General features: G+C 45.1%; 1 protein-coding gene across 1 annotated transcript in view; it reads left to right on the forward strand.

Annotated features, from left to right (window-relative positions):
• The first annotated feature begins 3,515 nt into the window (after positions 1-3,515).
• Positions 3,516-18,720, forward strand: part of HACD2 (3-hydroxyacyl-CoA dehydratase 2) — a 90,821-nt gene continuing 75,616 nt past the window's right edge. Inside the window, exons 1-2 of the mRNA XM_081085429.1 lie at positions 3,516-3,734; positions 6,311-6,428. Of these exons, the coding sequence (XP_080941555.1) occupies positions 3,580-3,734; positions 6,311-6,428 (273 nt within the window). The 5' untranslated portion in view covers positions 3,516-3,579. The remainder of the gene's footprint in view (positions 3,735-6,310; positions 6,429-18,720) is intronic.

Consider the following 18,720-nt stretch of genomic DNA (forward strand, 5'->3'; position numbering starts at 1 on the left):
TGGCTGGCAGTTAATTTGCATATCTCGCTGATTAGCCAATGGGAAGGGTAGCGGTCGTATGCCAATTACCATGTTTCTCTTTTATTAGATAGGATATTTTTTTCATGTTCTATTCTTTTTTTTTTTTTTTTTTTTAAGAGAGGAAGGGAGAGAGCAAAGTGAGAAAGAATCATCAATTGGTTGCCTCCCATATGTGCTCCAACCCGGGATCAAACCCGCAACCTCGGTATGTGTCCTGACTGGGAATCAAACCTGCAAACTTTTGATGTACAGGACGACATTCCCATCAACTGAACCACTGTGGCAGGGCTACACTGAATTTTAAGTTGATTTCCAACTGACAGAATTTTATGTATTCCTACCTCCTTTTTTAGGTTATACTGAAAGGAAAAACGATTCTGTTAAATGAATCAAAGAAGCCTTTACATAAATGATCATTTGCCCTGCAAAATGGCCTCTTCTTTATTTCCCTTGCAATTTCCACCTCCCACTGATCACTGCCTGCAATTTGAATACCCCCACTTGCTCTTTAAAGAAGTTAGGAAGGCCCTGGCCTGTTGGGCTCAGTGGACTGAGTGTGGGCCCGCAGACTGGGCCGTGGGTTCCATTCCCGTCAAGGAGGCAACCAATTGATAGAATCAATGTGTCTCTCTCACATCAATGTTTCTCTCTCTGTCTCTCCCCTTCCCTTTCACTCTCTCTAAAAAAAAAAATCAATGGAAAATATCCTTGGGTGAGGATTAACATCATCAAAAAAGGTCAGGAAAATAAGGCAACAGGATCTCTACACAATCTGTAGGGCCTGAGCGGATGAGACCCCCACAAATGCTGAGTGCCCTGTCTCAATCTCTAGATGTCTTATGGCTCTAAATACCACCATCCCCCGGTGAGTCTCAAATCTCTCTCTTCTCCCTGAACCTCAATGTCTAAATCCAATTGTCCATGCAACTTCTCCCCTTGGATGTCTAATAAAGATTTCAAACTTAATATGTAAAACAAAAATCCTGATTTCTTTCTTCAAAGCCTTTTCTTCTACAACTCAATTCTTCCAAGTTGCTCACAATGCCGCTTTAACTTCACACTCCACAGCTCGTATATTCACACACCATATCCTCTCTACTTCTAAAATATGTCCCGAATTCGGTTCTGTTTTCATCACCTCAGTCACTACCACGATGGCGTGGGTTACGGCAGTCACTTCCACACCTCATGCGTTCATCCAGCTCCCCCTGCATCACCTCGGGGAGACCCAGGGCTGTCTCTTTCCTTCCCAGACACTCCATAAATACTTGCTGAAATAAGTATTCTCTATCACCACCTATGCATTCATTCGTTTAAAGATGGCTGGGTGTATGAAAATGGACGGTAGGGGACTTTTGCAGATGTTTAAAACACCGAGACAAGGCGGTGGATGGAAATGGGAGTCAACTGGTTGGTGCAGTTTGCACCAGCGGTCAGGTTCCCCTAGCAGGCAGGTTCCCAGGCGAGCCAGCATCCCTCCGTTTGGGGCCGCTGGGTGTGAAAACGCACGCTCCACGCCACACCTCACCCTCCTGCTCGGCCACTGGGCGCCCTCGGCCACGGGGAGTGTTGTAATGTACCCCGCAAATCACAGAAGGACGCCTCAAGAAGTCGAATTAAAGAGTCACATTTATTGCAATCCGGGACTATGAGGGGCCATTCCCCAAATCCCATAGTGATAAGATGGTGGCAAAGCCAGACTTATATAGGCAAAGATCACAAAGGTATTGATTACATCTCAAGGTTTGGAATGAGGAACCTGGTTTGCAAAAAAGCAGTTTACAGAAGCGGAAGCAGCATGTTATCTAAATTACAGTTTTGACAGAAACACATTCTCTAGAGCCCTCAGTCTGAAAGGAGGAACCTGGTTTAAACTTAGGCATGTTATCTAAATTACAGTTTTGGGTCTAGAGCCCTTGGGTAACCTGGGTTAAACTGAGGCACTTTATCTCAATTACAGTTTTGGGTCTCCGGAACAGAGTCAACAGGGACAGTTAACTGGAGCCTCTGACCTTGGGATAACTCTGTGTCCTTCCCAGGTAAAGGAAAATGTGCTTTCTAAGACCAGTATGACCACTACAAATGGGATATTCACATAATCAATAGGGTATTTAATCGAATGGAATGATTTATATAATTCAGAAAATCAAAATAACTTTTCTATTGTTAAATAAAGCAAATAAGTACAGAAGCCGAACAGCAGTGTTAAAGTTAAACTATAGTTTCTACCTGAGATGATTGCTACCATACTTCAGGAGCCCGCGGCCACGGGGAGTCCCGCAGCCACAGGGGAGGCCCTCGGCCACGGGGAGCCCTCAGCTATGGGGAGGCCCTCGGCCACGGGAGCCCTCGGCCACGGGGAGCCCTCAGCTATGGGGAGCCTCTCGGCCACAGGGAGCCCATGGCCACGGGGAGCCCTCAGCTATGGGGAGCCTCTCGGCCATGGGGAGCCCAGGGCCACGGGGAGCCCTCAGCTATGGGGAGCCTCTCGGCCATGGGGAGCCCAGGGCCACGGGGAGCCCTCAGCTATGGGGAGCCCCTCGGCCACGGGGAGCCCTCAGCTATGGGGAGCCTCTCGGCCATGGGGAGCCCAGGGCCACGGGGAGCCCTCAGCTATGGGGAGCCTCTCAGCCATGGGGAGCCCAGGGCCACGGGGAGCCCTCAGCTATGGGGAGCCCCTCGGCCACGGGGAGCCCCTCGGCCACGGGGAGCCCTCAGCTATGGGGAGCCTCTCGGCCATGGGGAGCCCTCAGCTATGGGGAGCCTCTCGGCCACGGGGAGCCCTCAGCTATGGGGAGCCTCTCGGCCATGGGGAGCCTCTCGGCCATGGGGAGCCCCTCGGCCACAGGGAGCCCCACGGCCACGGGAGCCCTCGGCCACGGGGAGCCCGTGTGTCGGGGCTGGAAGAGGCACTAGAATGCACCCCAGGCCCTCGTGGACCTCGCCGACTGAGGCTGCGCGCTGACTAACCGGACGTCTCCCGCACACTCTCTGCTGTAACTTAAACGCAAACGGTAGGGAAGACGCCTTAGGACGCAATCCTCAGCCTGGCGACCGCTTAAGGGGCAGAGAGCACCTGACAGAGGCGCCCTTCCCGCCCAGCCTCCGGACCCCAAGTGGCAGGTTCCTCCATCGCTACATGGAAGTGAAGGTAGGGTCGTTGGGAGAAGTCAAGCTAAGAAGACAGAACGAAAGCCTCATTTTCTTCATCCAACATGTGGGCGGAAGTTACAGATGAGAGAACCGGCAGAGCAGACCAAGCATCCCGATGGCAGAAACGGGGACCTACCCAAGATGGCGCCGGAGGCGAGTAGCAGGCGCGGGAGAGAGGCGGGGGTCGCCCTGATCCAAGATGGCGGTAGCGATGGAGGCGAACCGCTGGGCAGGGAGCGCAGGAGCGACTTTGCCCTCCTCCAAGATGGCGGCCGCCGTGGGCGCGGTCTCTGGCCCCGCCCCCACGGCCTCCGCCCCGCCCCCGCCCCGCCCCCCGCCTCCTCGCAGGCCTGAGTCGGGGCGGGCGGTGGTGCTCCCGCTGAGAGCAAGCTCTTGGCACTTGACATGGCGGCAGCGGCGGCGACTGCAGCGACCAAAGGGAATGGGGGCAGCGGGGCCCGGGCCGGGGCCGGCGAGGCCAGCGGCGCGCGGAAGAAAAGGGGCCCGGGGCCTTTGGCCACGGCGTACCTGGTCATCTACAATGTGGTGATGACGGCGGGGTGAGGCTGGGGCTCGGGCGGCGGGGAGCGAGCCCGGCCGGCGAGGGGCTCTGCGGCGGGCGGAGCGGCCGGGCCGGGCCCACCGCGCACAGCGCAGCCCGGCGGCCCGGGACCCGGCACCTGGGCGACGGCGCTGCCCCGACTCCCGCCTGGGCGGGGGCCCAGCGAGTTCGAGGGCGGCGGGCGCGGCCCGAGCTGGAGTTCGGGGCCCCCACGGGGCGCGGGCCGGGCTGCCCGGGCGCAGGTCCGCGGGCCTCGGAGGCCGGGTGGGCTGGTCCCCTCCCGGGGTGGGGGGCGGTGTGCCGGGCGCCGGTCCCTGCGGCGCGGAGAGCGGGCGGCCGGGCGCGGATGGCGAGCCGTTTCCTCCGAGCGGGTGGGGGACGCTGTGGCTGCGGAGGGACCGTGCATTTATTTAGGCGGCTGTTTTCAAAATCCAGGCTGAGCCCGACAGAATCGGGAGGAATGGGGAAGCCTTCAAAGTTTTTGACCGGTGACATGAGCAGAGCTGTGCCTTAGACGAGTTGAGGCTTTTGAAGGCTGATTGGGGTGGGGAAGGCGCCGGAGGTGGAGGGCAGAGCTGCTGGGGAGGAGGGAATGGACCCACCGAACCGCTTACTTCCTCCCCTTTCTCCCTCCTGTCGGTCCATTCCTGCCACGGCGGCGGTTTAGTTCTAGTTCTGGCACTAACTAGTTGTGCAACCTTGGATAAATTACTTTATTTCTCTTGGCCTCCTTTTTTTTTTGTTTTTGTTTTTTTTTCACCTGCAAAACTAAAGAGTTGGGCTCTCCCAGGTTCCTTCAAGTCTTTGATCCCAAGATTTTGGGTGAGATGGATCACAGGATCAGACTATTCCTTACATATTTTTAAATGTGATTCATATGTAAAACGTTTTCCTTAACCTGTTTATTATGAAACTTTCAAACATACAGGAAACTTGGAAGAACTGTATAGGGAACATCCATTTTTATTTATTTTTGCAATGGCGGGTGCAACATTTGAAATATACAGAGTCCCAAATAAAGTATGCACACTAACAGCCGATGGCTCGATTTTAATAAACACTGCTTTTATTCAGAGTGTGTGTATCCATTTTTGGACACCCTATATACAGGCTGTACAGGGAAAATCTTCCCTCTCAGCCTTCCCTCCACCCAGACCCCCTCCCTGGCGGCAGCTCACTTTGTGTATCCTTCCCATGCTGATATAAGTAAAAATGTGCATGTATTTACCCCCTTCCCCACGCCTATTTTTAAACACACATGCTAATGTCACATTAACGTATTAACATCTTGGGAAGATCATGGGCTTTATTGCTAGTGTTAGAAATGGCCAGTGTTGCAACCTGGGCTCAGAGAAGTTGTGACTTGCTTGAGGAGGTCACCGAACTAGTTCCTATTAGATCTGGATCTAGAACACACAGGCCAATGAAGAAATATTACAGATGCAAGTTTTCTTTGTCACATAAATGGTCACAGTGATTTTAAAACTATTCAGAACTGTGCGTATTTATATTTATATGTAAAGTCCTTGCCTTAGCCAAGGGCATTGTTGAGAACACTGAACCTGGAGAGGGATTTTAGGGTACATTGGGGAAGAAGAAAATAAGTCATTACTCCTGGACAATGGATGTAGACAAGGGGTGGAGGGTAAGGAGTGATATCTAGGAAGAGGAATTAGAACTGTGAGAGTACAGTAAGCTTTTTTCATTAGATATAGCATGACACCATTAAGGAGTTCATTTTTTCTTTTACAGACTATTTGATGTCTTTGTATGACATTTTGTAGAAATAACATACAATGCTGCAATACATAGTTGAGATTTTACATATAGGTAAATCTATTACTGCCTTCAAGGAGTCATATCTTAATAAAGGTCTGTTCATTTTATTATGGAACTTAAATGAAAAAATATTTCTGGGCCTGAGAAATATATTTTTTTTGAAAAGGACAGTAGAACAGAAATGTAACGTTTACAGTTACATACACCTAAGTGCTTTCCTGTTTTGCTTTTGGTATTGATTTGGATTTCTTTAATGAATTGATTTTGGGAAATTCAAACAAAAAACCCTTTTATTCTTTAAAAAAAACAAACCCCAATGTATTCTTATTTCGTTTGCAATTAAAAAGGATAGATTTTAAGATATGGGTGTGTTCCAGTGAGACACTTGTAAAAATGACTTAAAATATCTTCTCTCCACCCATTATTACACAAGCCATTTAAATTTTTCTTTTAACACTTTTTTTTTTTCTCTTGTCTTAGACCCTTTGGCACTTACTTTAGCTGCTCAGGGACTGCTTTAGCTTAGTCCCTTCATTTTGGCCTTGTTCTCAACAGGCAAGGTTGCAAAAAAGCCGAGCTCCAGATGGGTGAGGTGCCACTGTGCTTTTGCAGAGCACTCTTGGTATGCTGCAACATTTCTGTTGGCATTTGAGAGCTACAGTTGATAAATCCAGGACACTGATTCTCGAAGTCACCTCTAGCAATATCTGTTGTTACCACATCTTCCTATTACCTTAAATCCTACTTACCTTTTTTAAATTTTTTTTCTGATTGCTCTTTTTCTCTTTTTCTTAGATGGCTTGTTATAGCAGTTGGTCTGGTGAGAGCATACCTGGCTAAGGGCAGCTATCATAGCCTTTATTATTCCATTGAAAAGCCTTTGAAATTCTTCCAAACTGGAGCCTTATTGGAGGTAGGTCCTGAGATTTGTTGTTGTTGTTGTTGATTTCTATTCTTATAAAAGAAAAACATGCTACTAAATTATAGTGAAGTAGCCATATCTGTTGGGTTTGCTTTAAATTTTGAAGACTTGCCTTATAGTATACTATAATGGTGATACCGAGACCATGTTAAAGTACAATCTCATTTAACTTGTATTACCTGGAATCTCTTTTACATTCTACTTCTGTTAGAAGTCAAATGAAACAAGCTTATATTGGGTTTTTTAAGCTTCTAGGGACATCTTAGGGAAGTGTTAGTAAACTCAGATACTTTCAGGGGCAGGCATATAATGGAAGCAGGAAATTGTTGGGTATAGAATGTTGGGAGTGGTAGATGTGAGAAATAGTGGACCTGTTTAAAGTTATCCAATGTAAAAAAATTTTTAACAAAAGCTTATTAATTTTCCTGTATTAAGGTTAATGTATCTCCAATCCTGTCTCCTGGGGTCAGTATATGTTAGGATTTTAGAGCTGCAAGTGACCGAAACCCAATTCAAAGTATTTTAAGCAAAAAAGGAGTTTACTGATTTCTGTGGTTGATAAAGATACAGATTTAACTTACAAAATCAAAGGAACCAGCTCAGCAATGAGAACCAAGGATTTGACGTTGCCACACTCTTTCCATCTCTCTGCGTATCTCTATTTCTCGTTGAATGTTGGTCTTAGATTCTCCCACTGCATGCTGCCTTCTCCAAATGGTAGGAAACAGAGAGGGGGTTTATTTTCACAGCATCTGTGTCACAGTTTTAGGAAAGGATTCTGGTTGGCCTTGCTTAGACCAGTCACTCTTGCCCGTGGTTAGGCAGGACTAGGAAAGGGGAAATGGGGGTAGCTTTGGGCACACAAAGTCAATAGCTACCAAAAGTTTATTATGGTGAAAAACCTGGTTGAAGAGATTTGGTATTTCATTTCATTTTACTTAGCCTACAGGGCAAGCCCCTTATAACATTCGGAAGGATGTTTAAGAAAACATTTACTTCCATGAAATAAGATGTGATACCTCAGCCTCTCACCCTCTCATTTGTAAGCAGAATACTGTAGTTTTTGTTCTTTCCTCTCAGGAGGCAGAGAGATTTCAATACTGTCTATACTTACACAGTTTTGGTAGATGGTATGATGAAATGAGTTCCAACTGGAGTCGGAGTGCCCGTATTCTAAGTATGCTGGTCTTACCTATTTCATTGTGAATTTGGGCAAGTCATTTATCTCTTGTTCATCCCATTTTCTCATTTGTAAAATAATTAGGTTAAAGTAGCATTCCAAAGCTCTTTCCTGCCCTAATAGTTTGAGTCTGAGGAAACCAGCAAATCCTAGTGTGGGCCATTTTTTGAACTTAGAGTCTTGCAATTTTTTGGAAGGGGCAGTAGTAATTGAGTAGTGCTTTGTCTTCCAGAGCTTTGGTCAACACAATATTGTCAGGCTATAAAGAAGCAAGTTTGGATCAAAACCATCAGAAACTGACCCAGTCCTTAATACAGCAAGAAGTTGGAATACTTTGCCTTGGCCAGTGTGGCTCAGTTGGTTGAAGTGTTGTCCTGTACACTGAAAAGTCGTGGGTTTGATTCCTAGTCAGGGCACATACCCAGGTTGCAGGATTGATCCCCAGTCTGGGTACATGTGAAGTTTCTCTTTTGCCCTCCCTCCCCATTCCTTGCTCTAAAGTCAATAAATATATATCCTTGGGTGAGGATTAAAAAAAAAAAAATTGGAATACTTTAATAATTTAAAGGGGATTCTGTCTCTGTAAGACTTTATAATATTGGAGATATTATTTAAGAAATGTAAGTATACATTAAATAGTATGATACAAAATCCACTCAGGAATCAAATCATAGACTTTAAAGGATTAATCCAGGGTTATCCCTATTGAATTTTAAACAGGGATTTAAGGAAATAATTTGAATTTTTGGTTTTATCTCTGTTATTCCCACTGAGAAGCAAATAGGTGGCAAATCCTGGGTTTGCTTTTTGAGGAAAGAACTCTGCATAATGAAGTGAAGACTCCCAGGAATATGCAGAGAATTAGCAGTGATTACAGGAGACTCCTCAGCCTTACTAAAACTACACTGCCTGTGTTGTCGCTTGAGAGTGTTATATTGTCCCCCCAACTTACATTGTACAATAATTACATGTGCATAGTATTTAAAGATGGGTTATCCTTATGGGAACTATTAGTGCATGACAGTATAGCTTGTTTACAGGAGGAGAAAATGAATGCAGGGAGGTCAGCTACTCATTGTGTCACTATGCTGAATATTTAGAAGGTTCTGTGGGTGTTTGCTTGAAAAGAAAATAGAGATTACTTGTTCTCCAGGAACTTCAAACCTTAGGAAAATATAACACTGCCTTTTAAAAGATTTTGGAACATTTACCAAGCAAGTACAAATGGGCATGTAGTGGTGTAATACAAAAAGACAATTTCGTTTCTGAGGAAATTATAATTTTTTTGCAAAATGAGTGCAAAGATATATTGATTTGGTGTTACAATAATATAGCTTTTCTAATTTTTTAGTTCATAGTCATCTAAGAATGTCTTGAATATTTTTTATAGAAAATGTTTTCAAATTATTCCAAGGGTGATAATTTAAGTATGTGTTTGAGTCGCTGTAATGGGTGCTGTGGATGTTGAGCCTTTGCTAAAAGGCTTTTAATAAAAAGCTTAAAATCTTATTGGGTAGATGATTATAATAGGTTCTTTGGCTAGAATTACAGAGCCTCCTTAACTAACTTATACAATAAAGCAGATTTATGATAAGATATAGGATGTTCCATGGAATCCAAGGGCAGGGATGCCACTGGGCCCTAGGAATGGCCTGCAGTCAGGGACTGGAGCATCATAGGGAACCCAGGAGTTCTGGCTCAGTCCCTTACCTCTGCTGTTCTCTCTCTCTTTGTCTCTAATTCTTTCTTGTCTTCTTGCAAACTAGTTTTTTTGGTTTCTTAGTCTACATGACAGACAATGGTAACAGAAAAGCCTCTGAGATTGCAGTTCCTGCAGTCAAGAGAGCAGCTAGTTGGAAACTGAGTCTTACCCCGAATTCCACATTCCCAGTGAAGGGCCTAATTTATCCTGTTTGAATCAGGAGCTATTCCTGGACCAATCACATGCATACTGGAGCAAGGTTACATTCATTACATAGAAGTTGGAAATGAGGGGTGATTTCTAGAAAAGGGGTGTTAGGTAGAAAGCCCAAGCAGTATTTACCAAAGTACTGAGATACAATACAAGGAAGATGATAGTGTATGAGATAATTTATAAATTGACAGAAAGTAAATATTGATAATCTGTGAGCCAAGAGATCAATATGTGAACAAATACAGTCTGTGTTGCAGAGTATTGGCTAATTCTGAGGTCTAATTAACATAGGTAGCAAAAATATTTTTAAAGATGCCATCATGTACCATATAATCAAAGTGAGATGTTTCTGTACCATAAAATGAATTACTAGCACATGTTATAACATGGGTGAATCTTGAAAACATGCTATGTGAAAGAAAGAAGCCAGACACAAAAAGCCACATTGTGTGATTCCATTTATATGAAATGTCCAGAATAGGCAAATCCATAGGGACAGAAAGTAAAAGGTGAAAGATTTATACGATCTGAAGAGAAACCAGAGAAGAGACAGAAAGTAGCTTGTTGGTTGCCAGGGGTTATGGGGAGTGACTGGTAATGGGTATAGGATTTCTTCTTAAGGTGATGAAAATAGTCCTGAATTGGATAGTGGTGACGGTTGTACAACCTGGTGAAATTACTAAAAGCCACCGAACTGTACACCTAAAATGGGTGAATTTTATGGTCTGTGAATTATATCTCAGTTTTTAAAAAATGCCATCCTATATAATAGGCAAATTGACTGAACAGTGAATGACTGGTCGCTATGATGTGCACTGACCACCAGGGGGCAGATGCTCAACGCAGGGGCTCCTGGACTGCGAGAGGCAAGAGGACACAGGCCAGGCTGAAGGACCTCCCTCTCCCCTCCGCCCCTGTGCAGGAATTTCATGTACCAGGCCTCTAGTAAATCTATAATGACCTATAATGATGTTTCCTTTTTACTTCATTCTTATTTTGGATTCATGATATTCAGGGGTAAGGACAGATTCTTTTTTTTTTTTAAATATATTTTATTGATTTTTTACAGAGAGGAAGGGAGAGAGATAGAGAGTTAGAAACATCAATGAGAGAGAATCATCAATCAGCTGCCTCCTGCACATCTCCCACTGGGGATATGCCCGCAACCCAGGTACATGCCCTTGACCGGAATCGAACCTGGGACCTCTCAGTCCGCAGGCCGACGCTCTATCCACTGAGCCAAACCGGTTTCGGCAGGACAGATTCTTATGTTTGCAGCTTTGTTAGAGTAGAGTGAAAGTTTAGAAATTAGTAGATTGATGCTACATTATGTCAGTTTAAATTTATTTTTGAGAGAATTCAGACTTCTGAATATGTTTAGTTAACATAAAACTGTAATTGTAGCAGACACTTTCAAATACTTATGATTGGATATGCCTGTGCTTGACAGTCTTTACCCACCCCCAAGTCTTCACCTCCTATTGCCCCTGTGTCCATGGGCTATGCATCTATATATATAAAACCCTAAGCGGCTGAGCAGATGATGCACACTGACCACCAGGGGGCAGACGCTCAATGCAGGAGCTGCCCCCTGGTGGTCAGTGCAGTCCCACAGTGGGAGCGCCACTCAGCTGACCAACGGTGCCAGATGCTGGGCTCATGGCTGGCGAGCACAGCTTCAGTGGCATGAGCCTCTCCCACCTCCAGGGCAGCGCTACCAAGCAGCAGCAGCAGAGGCAGGCACCCCTGGGCTGGGATGAGTGGGAGCTGTGCCCGGCCTGGGCTCAGGCTCCTTCCCGGCCACCTGCCACTTCCTGCACTGCTACATCCCTCGGTAGGGGTATGTCGGACCAGCCTGATCCCTGCAGGGATGCAAGAGGGCACAGGCCAGGCTGAGGGACCCCACTGGTGCACGAATCCGTGCACTGGGCCTCTAGTATCTATATAATAAAGAGCCAGGGTCCTAATGACCGATTACGACCGAAGGTTCGACCAAAGGTTTGCCACAACCCAGCACTGACTGGGGCCACTGCAGGTGCCCCAACACAGCACTGACTGCCTAGGGGGCTGCAGATCAGGCCCGGAGAGAGGCCTGCAGAGAAAGAGGCAGGGTCTGATCCATAGCCTCTGTGGCAGCCATTGATCAGAACTTGCCTCTCTTTCTCTCCCGGTCTGGCCAACAGCCACGCCTCCATTTCTCTTCAGGCCTCCACCGGGGCTGCTGATCAGCCTCGCCTTTCTTATCAGGCCCCGTTGATAGGCCCAGAGACGCTGACTGGTATAGAAACTGACCAATCAGAACCAAACCTGGGTGAATGTAAGGAGCCAATGGCTGCCTAAGAGGTGGAGCTTTTGACACCGACTGGCATAGAAACTGACTAATCAGAACCAAATCTGGGTGAATGTAAGGAGCCAATGGCTACCTAAGAGGCGGAGCTTTTGATGCTGACTGGCATAGAAACTGACCAATCAGAACCAAATTGGCTGGCAGAGAAGGGCAGTTGGGAGTGAGATCAGGCCTGCAAGGGAGGGCAGTTGGAAGCGAGATCAGGCTGACAGGGAGGGCAGTTACGGGTGATCAGGCAGGCAGAGGCAGTTGAGGGTGAGATCAGGTCGACAGGGGAGAGCAGTTGGGGGCTCGATCAGGCTGGCAGGGGAGGGCAGATAGGGGCGATCAGGCAGGCAGGCATAGGCAGTTAGGGGCGATCAGGCAGGCAGGCAGGCAGAGAGGTTAGGATGATCAGACAGGCTGAGGGGTTAGGGGCAATTAGGCAGGCAGGCAGGTGAGTGGTTAGGAACCAGCAGTCCCAGATTGTGAGAGGGGTGTCTGACTGCCGGGATCAGGCCTAAACCAGCATTCGGACATCCCCTGAGGAGTCCCCAATTGGAGTGGGTGCAGGTCCCTCTCCATGCATGAATTTTGTGCACTGGGCTTCTAGTGAGTACAGTGGGGCCTTGACTTACGAGTGTCCCGACTAATGAGTCTTTTGAGATACCAGCTGTCTCTCGGCAGATTTTTTGCATTGAGTTGACAGAGTAATTTGAGTTAACGAGCTCCTTCATGAGCTTGGTCTCCGAACGAATTAAACTCGTAAGTCAAGGCCCCACTGTATATAAGTTCTTTGTTTTATCTCTTCTCTTCCTCCCAACCCCCACACCGAGGTATGTCAGTCTGTTCCATGCCTCCATGCTTTGGGTCTTATTTTGGTCAGTTCATTTTTTTCATTTGATTCCACAAGTAAGTGAGATCATGTGACATTTGTCTTTCTCAGAACTACCTTTTTTTTTTTTTTTTTTAAATATATTTTATTGATTTTTTACAGAGAGGAAGGGAGAGAGATAGAGAGTTAGAAACATCGATGAGAGAGAATCATCAATCAGCTGCCTCCTGCACATCCCCCACTGGGGATATGCCAGCAACCCAGGCACATGCCCTTGACCGGAATCGAACCCGGGACCTCTCAGTCCGCAGGCCGACGCTCTATCCACTGAGCCAAACCGGTTTCGGCCAGAACTACCTTTTTATTCTGAAGACTTGATTTGAGAAAACAGACCTCTAAGAGAGATTTCTGAAAAGCCAGCAGAGCAAGTCATAGTGGAAATAGCTAACATAGGCAGGAATGACAACAAACCAGAAAATCCAGCTTCAAAAACAACATGAAAACCAGAGGGAAAATAGAACTTGGGTATAATTAATAAGTGTCACAATATTAGAAGGGAAAGGGGAGTCTGTGGGAAATAGGAGCCCACCCACACAGGCCTCACTCTTGACAAGTGAGGTATGTAGAAGCAAATTGTTATGGTATTAAAAGAAGTTAGTGGCTACAGAAAGGAATGTACTGAAATTTAAAAAGGACTGAAAATATTGATGGTGGTAGTCAGGGCAGGAAGGGAGGCCTTAGTGCAGAGAGATAGGTGATACTGAATATTCAATAGAAGCAGGAGTTCCCAGTTATGGTCTCAGATAAAGTAGGTTACAGAGCAGAAGCCACTGGGAATTTTCAGAGTTCACTATTGAAATGTAAAAGAGAACATTACAAAATAGTAGTGCCAAGCACATTAGAGATATTGTGTATTAGTGGAATCTGAACAACAGAAAATCAAAATATATAGAAAAGTAGTGAAACTCAATAGACTAAAAAGGCAATATTGTATCTAGAAAACAGATTGAGGGCATGCAGTCTGTCAATTAGTAAGGCTACCAGAAGTAGAAAAGGTTGGAATGTATAATTCTTAAGTAATTGGGGGAAATTATAGAAAACTTTTCTGAACTGAAAGACACTATGGTTATTGCGAGCATGTAGAGTTCCACATAGGAGCTGTTTTTGAAGACAAGAAATCCCTTCCCTTCCTAGGCATCTATTTGTTAAATTTTTAAACTTAAACCAAAGATAAGTGATTTCCAGCAAAAAAGAGAAGATCTTAAAATGTAATAGTAAAACACTTTGGATCCTTGGACTTTAAAGAATTAAAAAATCCACAAGAAGCCAGGAGAAAGCATTAGTTTTCTAGTAACAGACCATGCAATTTCCTACAAACATTTTTAAAACACCCACAAAAAGTAATGAAACTTTGAAAGAACCTTATCAAAGGATATTTAACTGTTATACATTGAGTGGCCAGATTATTATGATCATCTGATGTTTGTAGACAAGTTAATTATAATTTCACACTGAAGTTGCTAGAGGGTCAGACCATTATAAATAGGGAAGCAGATTGTTTACCACGACAGTAGAAGTGATTTTTTTTCTGAAGATATGGGTAAACAACGCGATTTAACAGCCTTTGGACATGGGATATATTTGAACATGAGTGGCCAGATTATTATGACCACCCCATCAGTACTTCGTTGGGCCACCTTTTGCCTTCAATACTGCAGCGATTCTTCTTGGCATTGACTTCCACGAGATGTTGAAAGGTGATGTGAGGAATCTAACACCATGCCTGATGAATAGCACTGTCCAGTTCTGTGAGATTTGATGGTTGTGGAACCAGATGCCTGATGGCTCTTTTAACTTCATCCCACAAATGCTCAATTGGATTGAGATCTGGTGATTGTGGGGGCCACCTAAGCAAGGTAAAGTCTCCCTCATGTTCTTGAAACCACTCCTGCACAATATGAGCACCGTGGCATGGCACATTGTCTTGTTGGAAGAAGCCATCTCCATTGGGATATGCCATCAACATGATTGAATGAACTTGATCAGCAACGATATTTAGGTATGTTGTGCTATTCAGACGTTCCACACGAATTAAAGGGCCCAAATCATGCCAGGAAAACATGCCCCAAATCATAACACTAGCTTGAAGGGTTGTACTCATGCATGTGGGGTGCATGCTTTCATGCTGTTTCCGCCAAATTCTCACTCTGCCATCTGCATGATGCAACTGGAAACATGATTCATCGGACCACATGACTTTTTTCCAATGCTTGACTGTCCAATCCTTATGTTCCTGTGTGAATTGGAGGTGTTTTATCTTGGTAACTGCAGACAGCAAAGGTGTTTGAACAGGCCTTCGGCTTCCATATCCCATACGATGCAGTGTATGGCTAATTTGCCTACAAACGTCAGGTGGTCATAATAATCTGGCCACTCATGTTCAAATATATCCCATGTTCAAAGGCTGTTTTTTTTTTGTTTTTTTTTTATTGCTTCAAGTAATACAAAGGGTATTACATATGTGTCCATTCCCCCCCCCCCCCCCCGCCCTAGACAGTTCCCTAGCCTCCCCTATCCCCCAGTGTCTTATGTCCATTGGTTATGCTTATATGCATGCATACAAGTCCAAAGGCTGTTAAATCACGTTGTTTACCCATATCTTCAGAAAAAAAATCACTTCTATTGTCATGGTAAACAACCTGCTTCCCTATTTATAATGGTCTGGCCCTCTAGCAACTTCAGCACGAAATTATAGCTAATTTGCCTACAAATGTCAGGTGATCATAATAATCTGACCACTCAGAGTATAATAAAGAAATAAAATTAACCAAGTCTTGAGCACTGTCCAATGGAACTTTCTGCAGTGGTAACATTCCAAATATGTGCTGTCTGTTAACAGTAGCCACTAGTCATATGTGGCTATTGAGCCTTTGAATGTGGCTGGTGGGATAGAGAAACTTTAATTTTATTTACTTTTTATTTAAATTTGAACAGGCACATGTGTATTGGTGGAATCTGAACAACAGAACAGCTGGGTAGTACAGCTTTAGACCATAGTACATATTGGAAGATGTCCACATAGAATTTCATGAGATATTTCAGCTTTTATCAGGGTAGAATGAAGTGGAAAGAATGATAGTAAGTGAACAAAGTAAGGCCAATCTAACAATGAAAATTTTTTTAGGAAAGATGTTTCTGAATAACCTATTGTGGAAAATGGCATTAGTGTTGTTGAGGTTAAAATTTAAAACTAAAATTAGCCTATTGCAAGTAGGTGAAATATAAGGGTTCAAAAGGTCAGTGGGGGGGAAAGGGGACATATGTAATATTTTCAACAATAAAGATTTAAGACAAAAAGAGGAGAGAACTGTTTACCACACAATTTCAAGAGAGATTTTGACTCTGGCAAGTTCTAAGTTTTTTTTCCAATGAAATATGCTTAGTTTAGTTCAGTGATTCTCAGTGGATCTCAACAAGAGCAGTCCCACCCTCCACAGTGCACTCTGGAAAATTGTGAAGGTATTTTGATCACCACAATGGATAGGGATACTGCTAGATATGCTACAATGCCTAAGACAGTCCAACTCAGTGAAGATCATTCTGCATCCCCGTCCCCCTCCCCAACTTTGTATATTCTCCCCAGGCTAACCCCTCTAAAGATATAAATTGATAGTCGTGTAGTACATATTAATACTAAAACATCTTCATGAGGAGTTAAAAAGCTTATTAAGTTAGAAGATGGTTGTTGTCTTCGTTTTCTATTGCTGCGTAACAAAATATTACAAACTTAGCAAGTTAAACAATGCTCATTTATTATTAGCCCATGGCTCAGTAAGTCAAGAGGCTGGGTTCTCTGCTCAGGATCTTACAAGACAGAAATCAAGGTGTCAGTCAGGCTGACTCGGGGGGCTTTGGGAAGAATCTGTATCTCAGCTTATTTAGTTTATTGGCAGAATCCTGTTCCTTGTGGTCGTAGTCTGAAGTCCCCATTTCCTTGCTGGCTGTCAGGCTAGAGATCATTATCCTAGCTCCTAAAAGCTACTCTCCAATCTTTGCCTATGGCCCCCTCCATCTTTGAAGCCAACAATGGCTCATAGAATCCTTGTTCTTTGAATATCTCTGAACTCCTCTTCTGCCACCAGCTGGAGAAAATGCTGCTTGAAAAGGGATAACATAGTGGGGTCAGGCCTACCCATATAATCTCCATACCTTAAAATCAGTTGATTTGGGACTTCAATTTCATTTGCAAAATACCTAGATTAGTGTTTAATTGCATAACCAAGGAACAGAAATCTTGGGGAATTATCTTTAGAATTCTGCCTACCACAGCTGGTATGAAGAGGGAACCTAAATGAAATAAAGGTGTCATCTCCAAATAATTGAGTAATTTGTTCACTTGGCACATTCTGTACTGTAGGTATTATAGCATTTCCAGCTTGCATATTTAGGTGAAAAGGATTTCAGTGCAATAGTGTTGTTATTGCAAAAGCAATGAAACACTGAAAATATGTAACAGGAGATTTGAGGTTCCTGTTCAGATTTTACTTATTAAGGTAGTGGAGACATGCAGGGGTCTTACTGGATTTCTTTAATATGGACTATTTTAATAATATTTCTTATTACTGCCTTTTGGGGGATTGCTGTAGTTTTTATGTTTTATCCTAAAGCTATAACCAACCTATTATACAACTGCTTTTATTGCCTCTTGCATTACTGGTTGTTGTTTTCTAATCCATCTTCTATTCCTTATTACACCAATCAAAGAAAATGGATTCCAAGGTCTTTTTACAAACTAGACAGATTGAATATCTCAGCAGGATTTCAAGGCAGAAGGATGTTTTCTGTAATATTTGCTTTTTACCCCATCCCATGATATAATCTATGGGATTATTTTGACACCACACTTATAAATGAACTAGTGGCCCGGTGCACGAAATTCGTGCACGGGTGTGTGTGTGTGTGTGTGTGTGGGGGGGGGGTCCCTCAGCCCAGCCTGCACCCTCTCTAATCGGGGAACCCTTGGGGGATGTCCGACTCCTGGTTTAGGCTCGATCCCTGGGATCCCCCTAACTGGCAGCTGGACATCCCTCTTGCAATCTGGGACCACTGGCTCCTAACTGCTCACCTGCCTGCCGACTTGATCTCCCTAACTGCTCTCCCTGCTGGCCTGACCCCTCTAACTGCTCTCCCCTGCCAGCCTGATTGTCCTAACTGCTCTCCCCTGCCGGCTTGATCCCCCTAACTGCTCTCCCCTTCCAGCCTGATCGCCCCTAACCACCTCTGCCTCGGCCCCGCCACCATGGCTTTGTCCAAAAGGACATCCAGAAAGTTGTCTGGAAGTTGTTTGTTCTAATTAGCACATTACCCTTTTATTAGTATAGATTGATTTCAGAGAGGGAGGGAGATAGAAACATCAATGATGAGAATCATTGACTGACTGCCTCCTGCACGCCCCACACTGGGGATCAAACCCATAACCCAGGCATGTGCCCTGACCAGGAATTGAACTCTGGGCCCTTCAGTCCTCAGGCAGAGGCTCTATCCATTGAGCAACACTGGCCATGGATACACTTTCCCTTTCCACTGGGACGTGTTCTGTTTGCTGGAGCTGAAACACTGAAGCTGTTTCACTGGGGCAGAGTGGGGTGCAGTGGGTTGGAGTAGGTGAAGCCCCCTGAAAGCTGGAGAGGGGCCTTGTTTAACAGCCAGACTGTTTCATGGCTGTGCTGCCTTGCAGTTGAATGGCCACACTGTTGGGCTGTGCTACTGTCAGTGGGAGTTTACACAACAGAACTGTCTGCACAGATAGCTTCCTCCTCACCACACCCCCAAGCTGGGGGTTCCTCTTAGGGTTGAAGTGACACCGGCCACCCTTGGTTGGTAGCCCAATCGGCCACTTTGGAAAGAGAAGTGGGGAATCCTGATTTTACGTGAATGCTCCAATTTCTTAAGTTGGCAACTAATGCGAACTTCAGATGTTTGGGCCAAACCAGAGAGCTGGTCAGATCTGGTGTCCAGGCCACTGGG

The sequence above is a fragment of the Myotis nattereri genome (assembly GCF_964212035.1).
Source record: "Myotis nattereri genome assembly, chromosome: 3".
Taxonomy (NCBI): domain Eukaryota; kingdom Metazoa; phylum Chordata; class Mammalia; order Chiroptera; family Vespertilionidae; genus Myotis; species Myotis nattereri.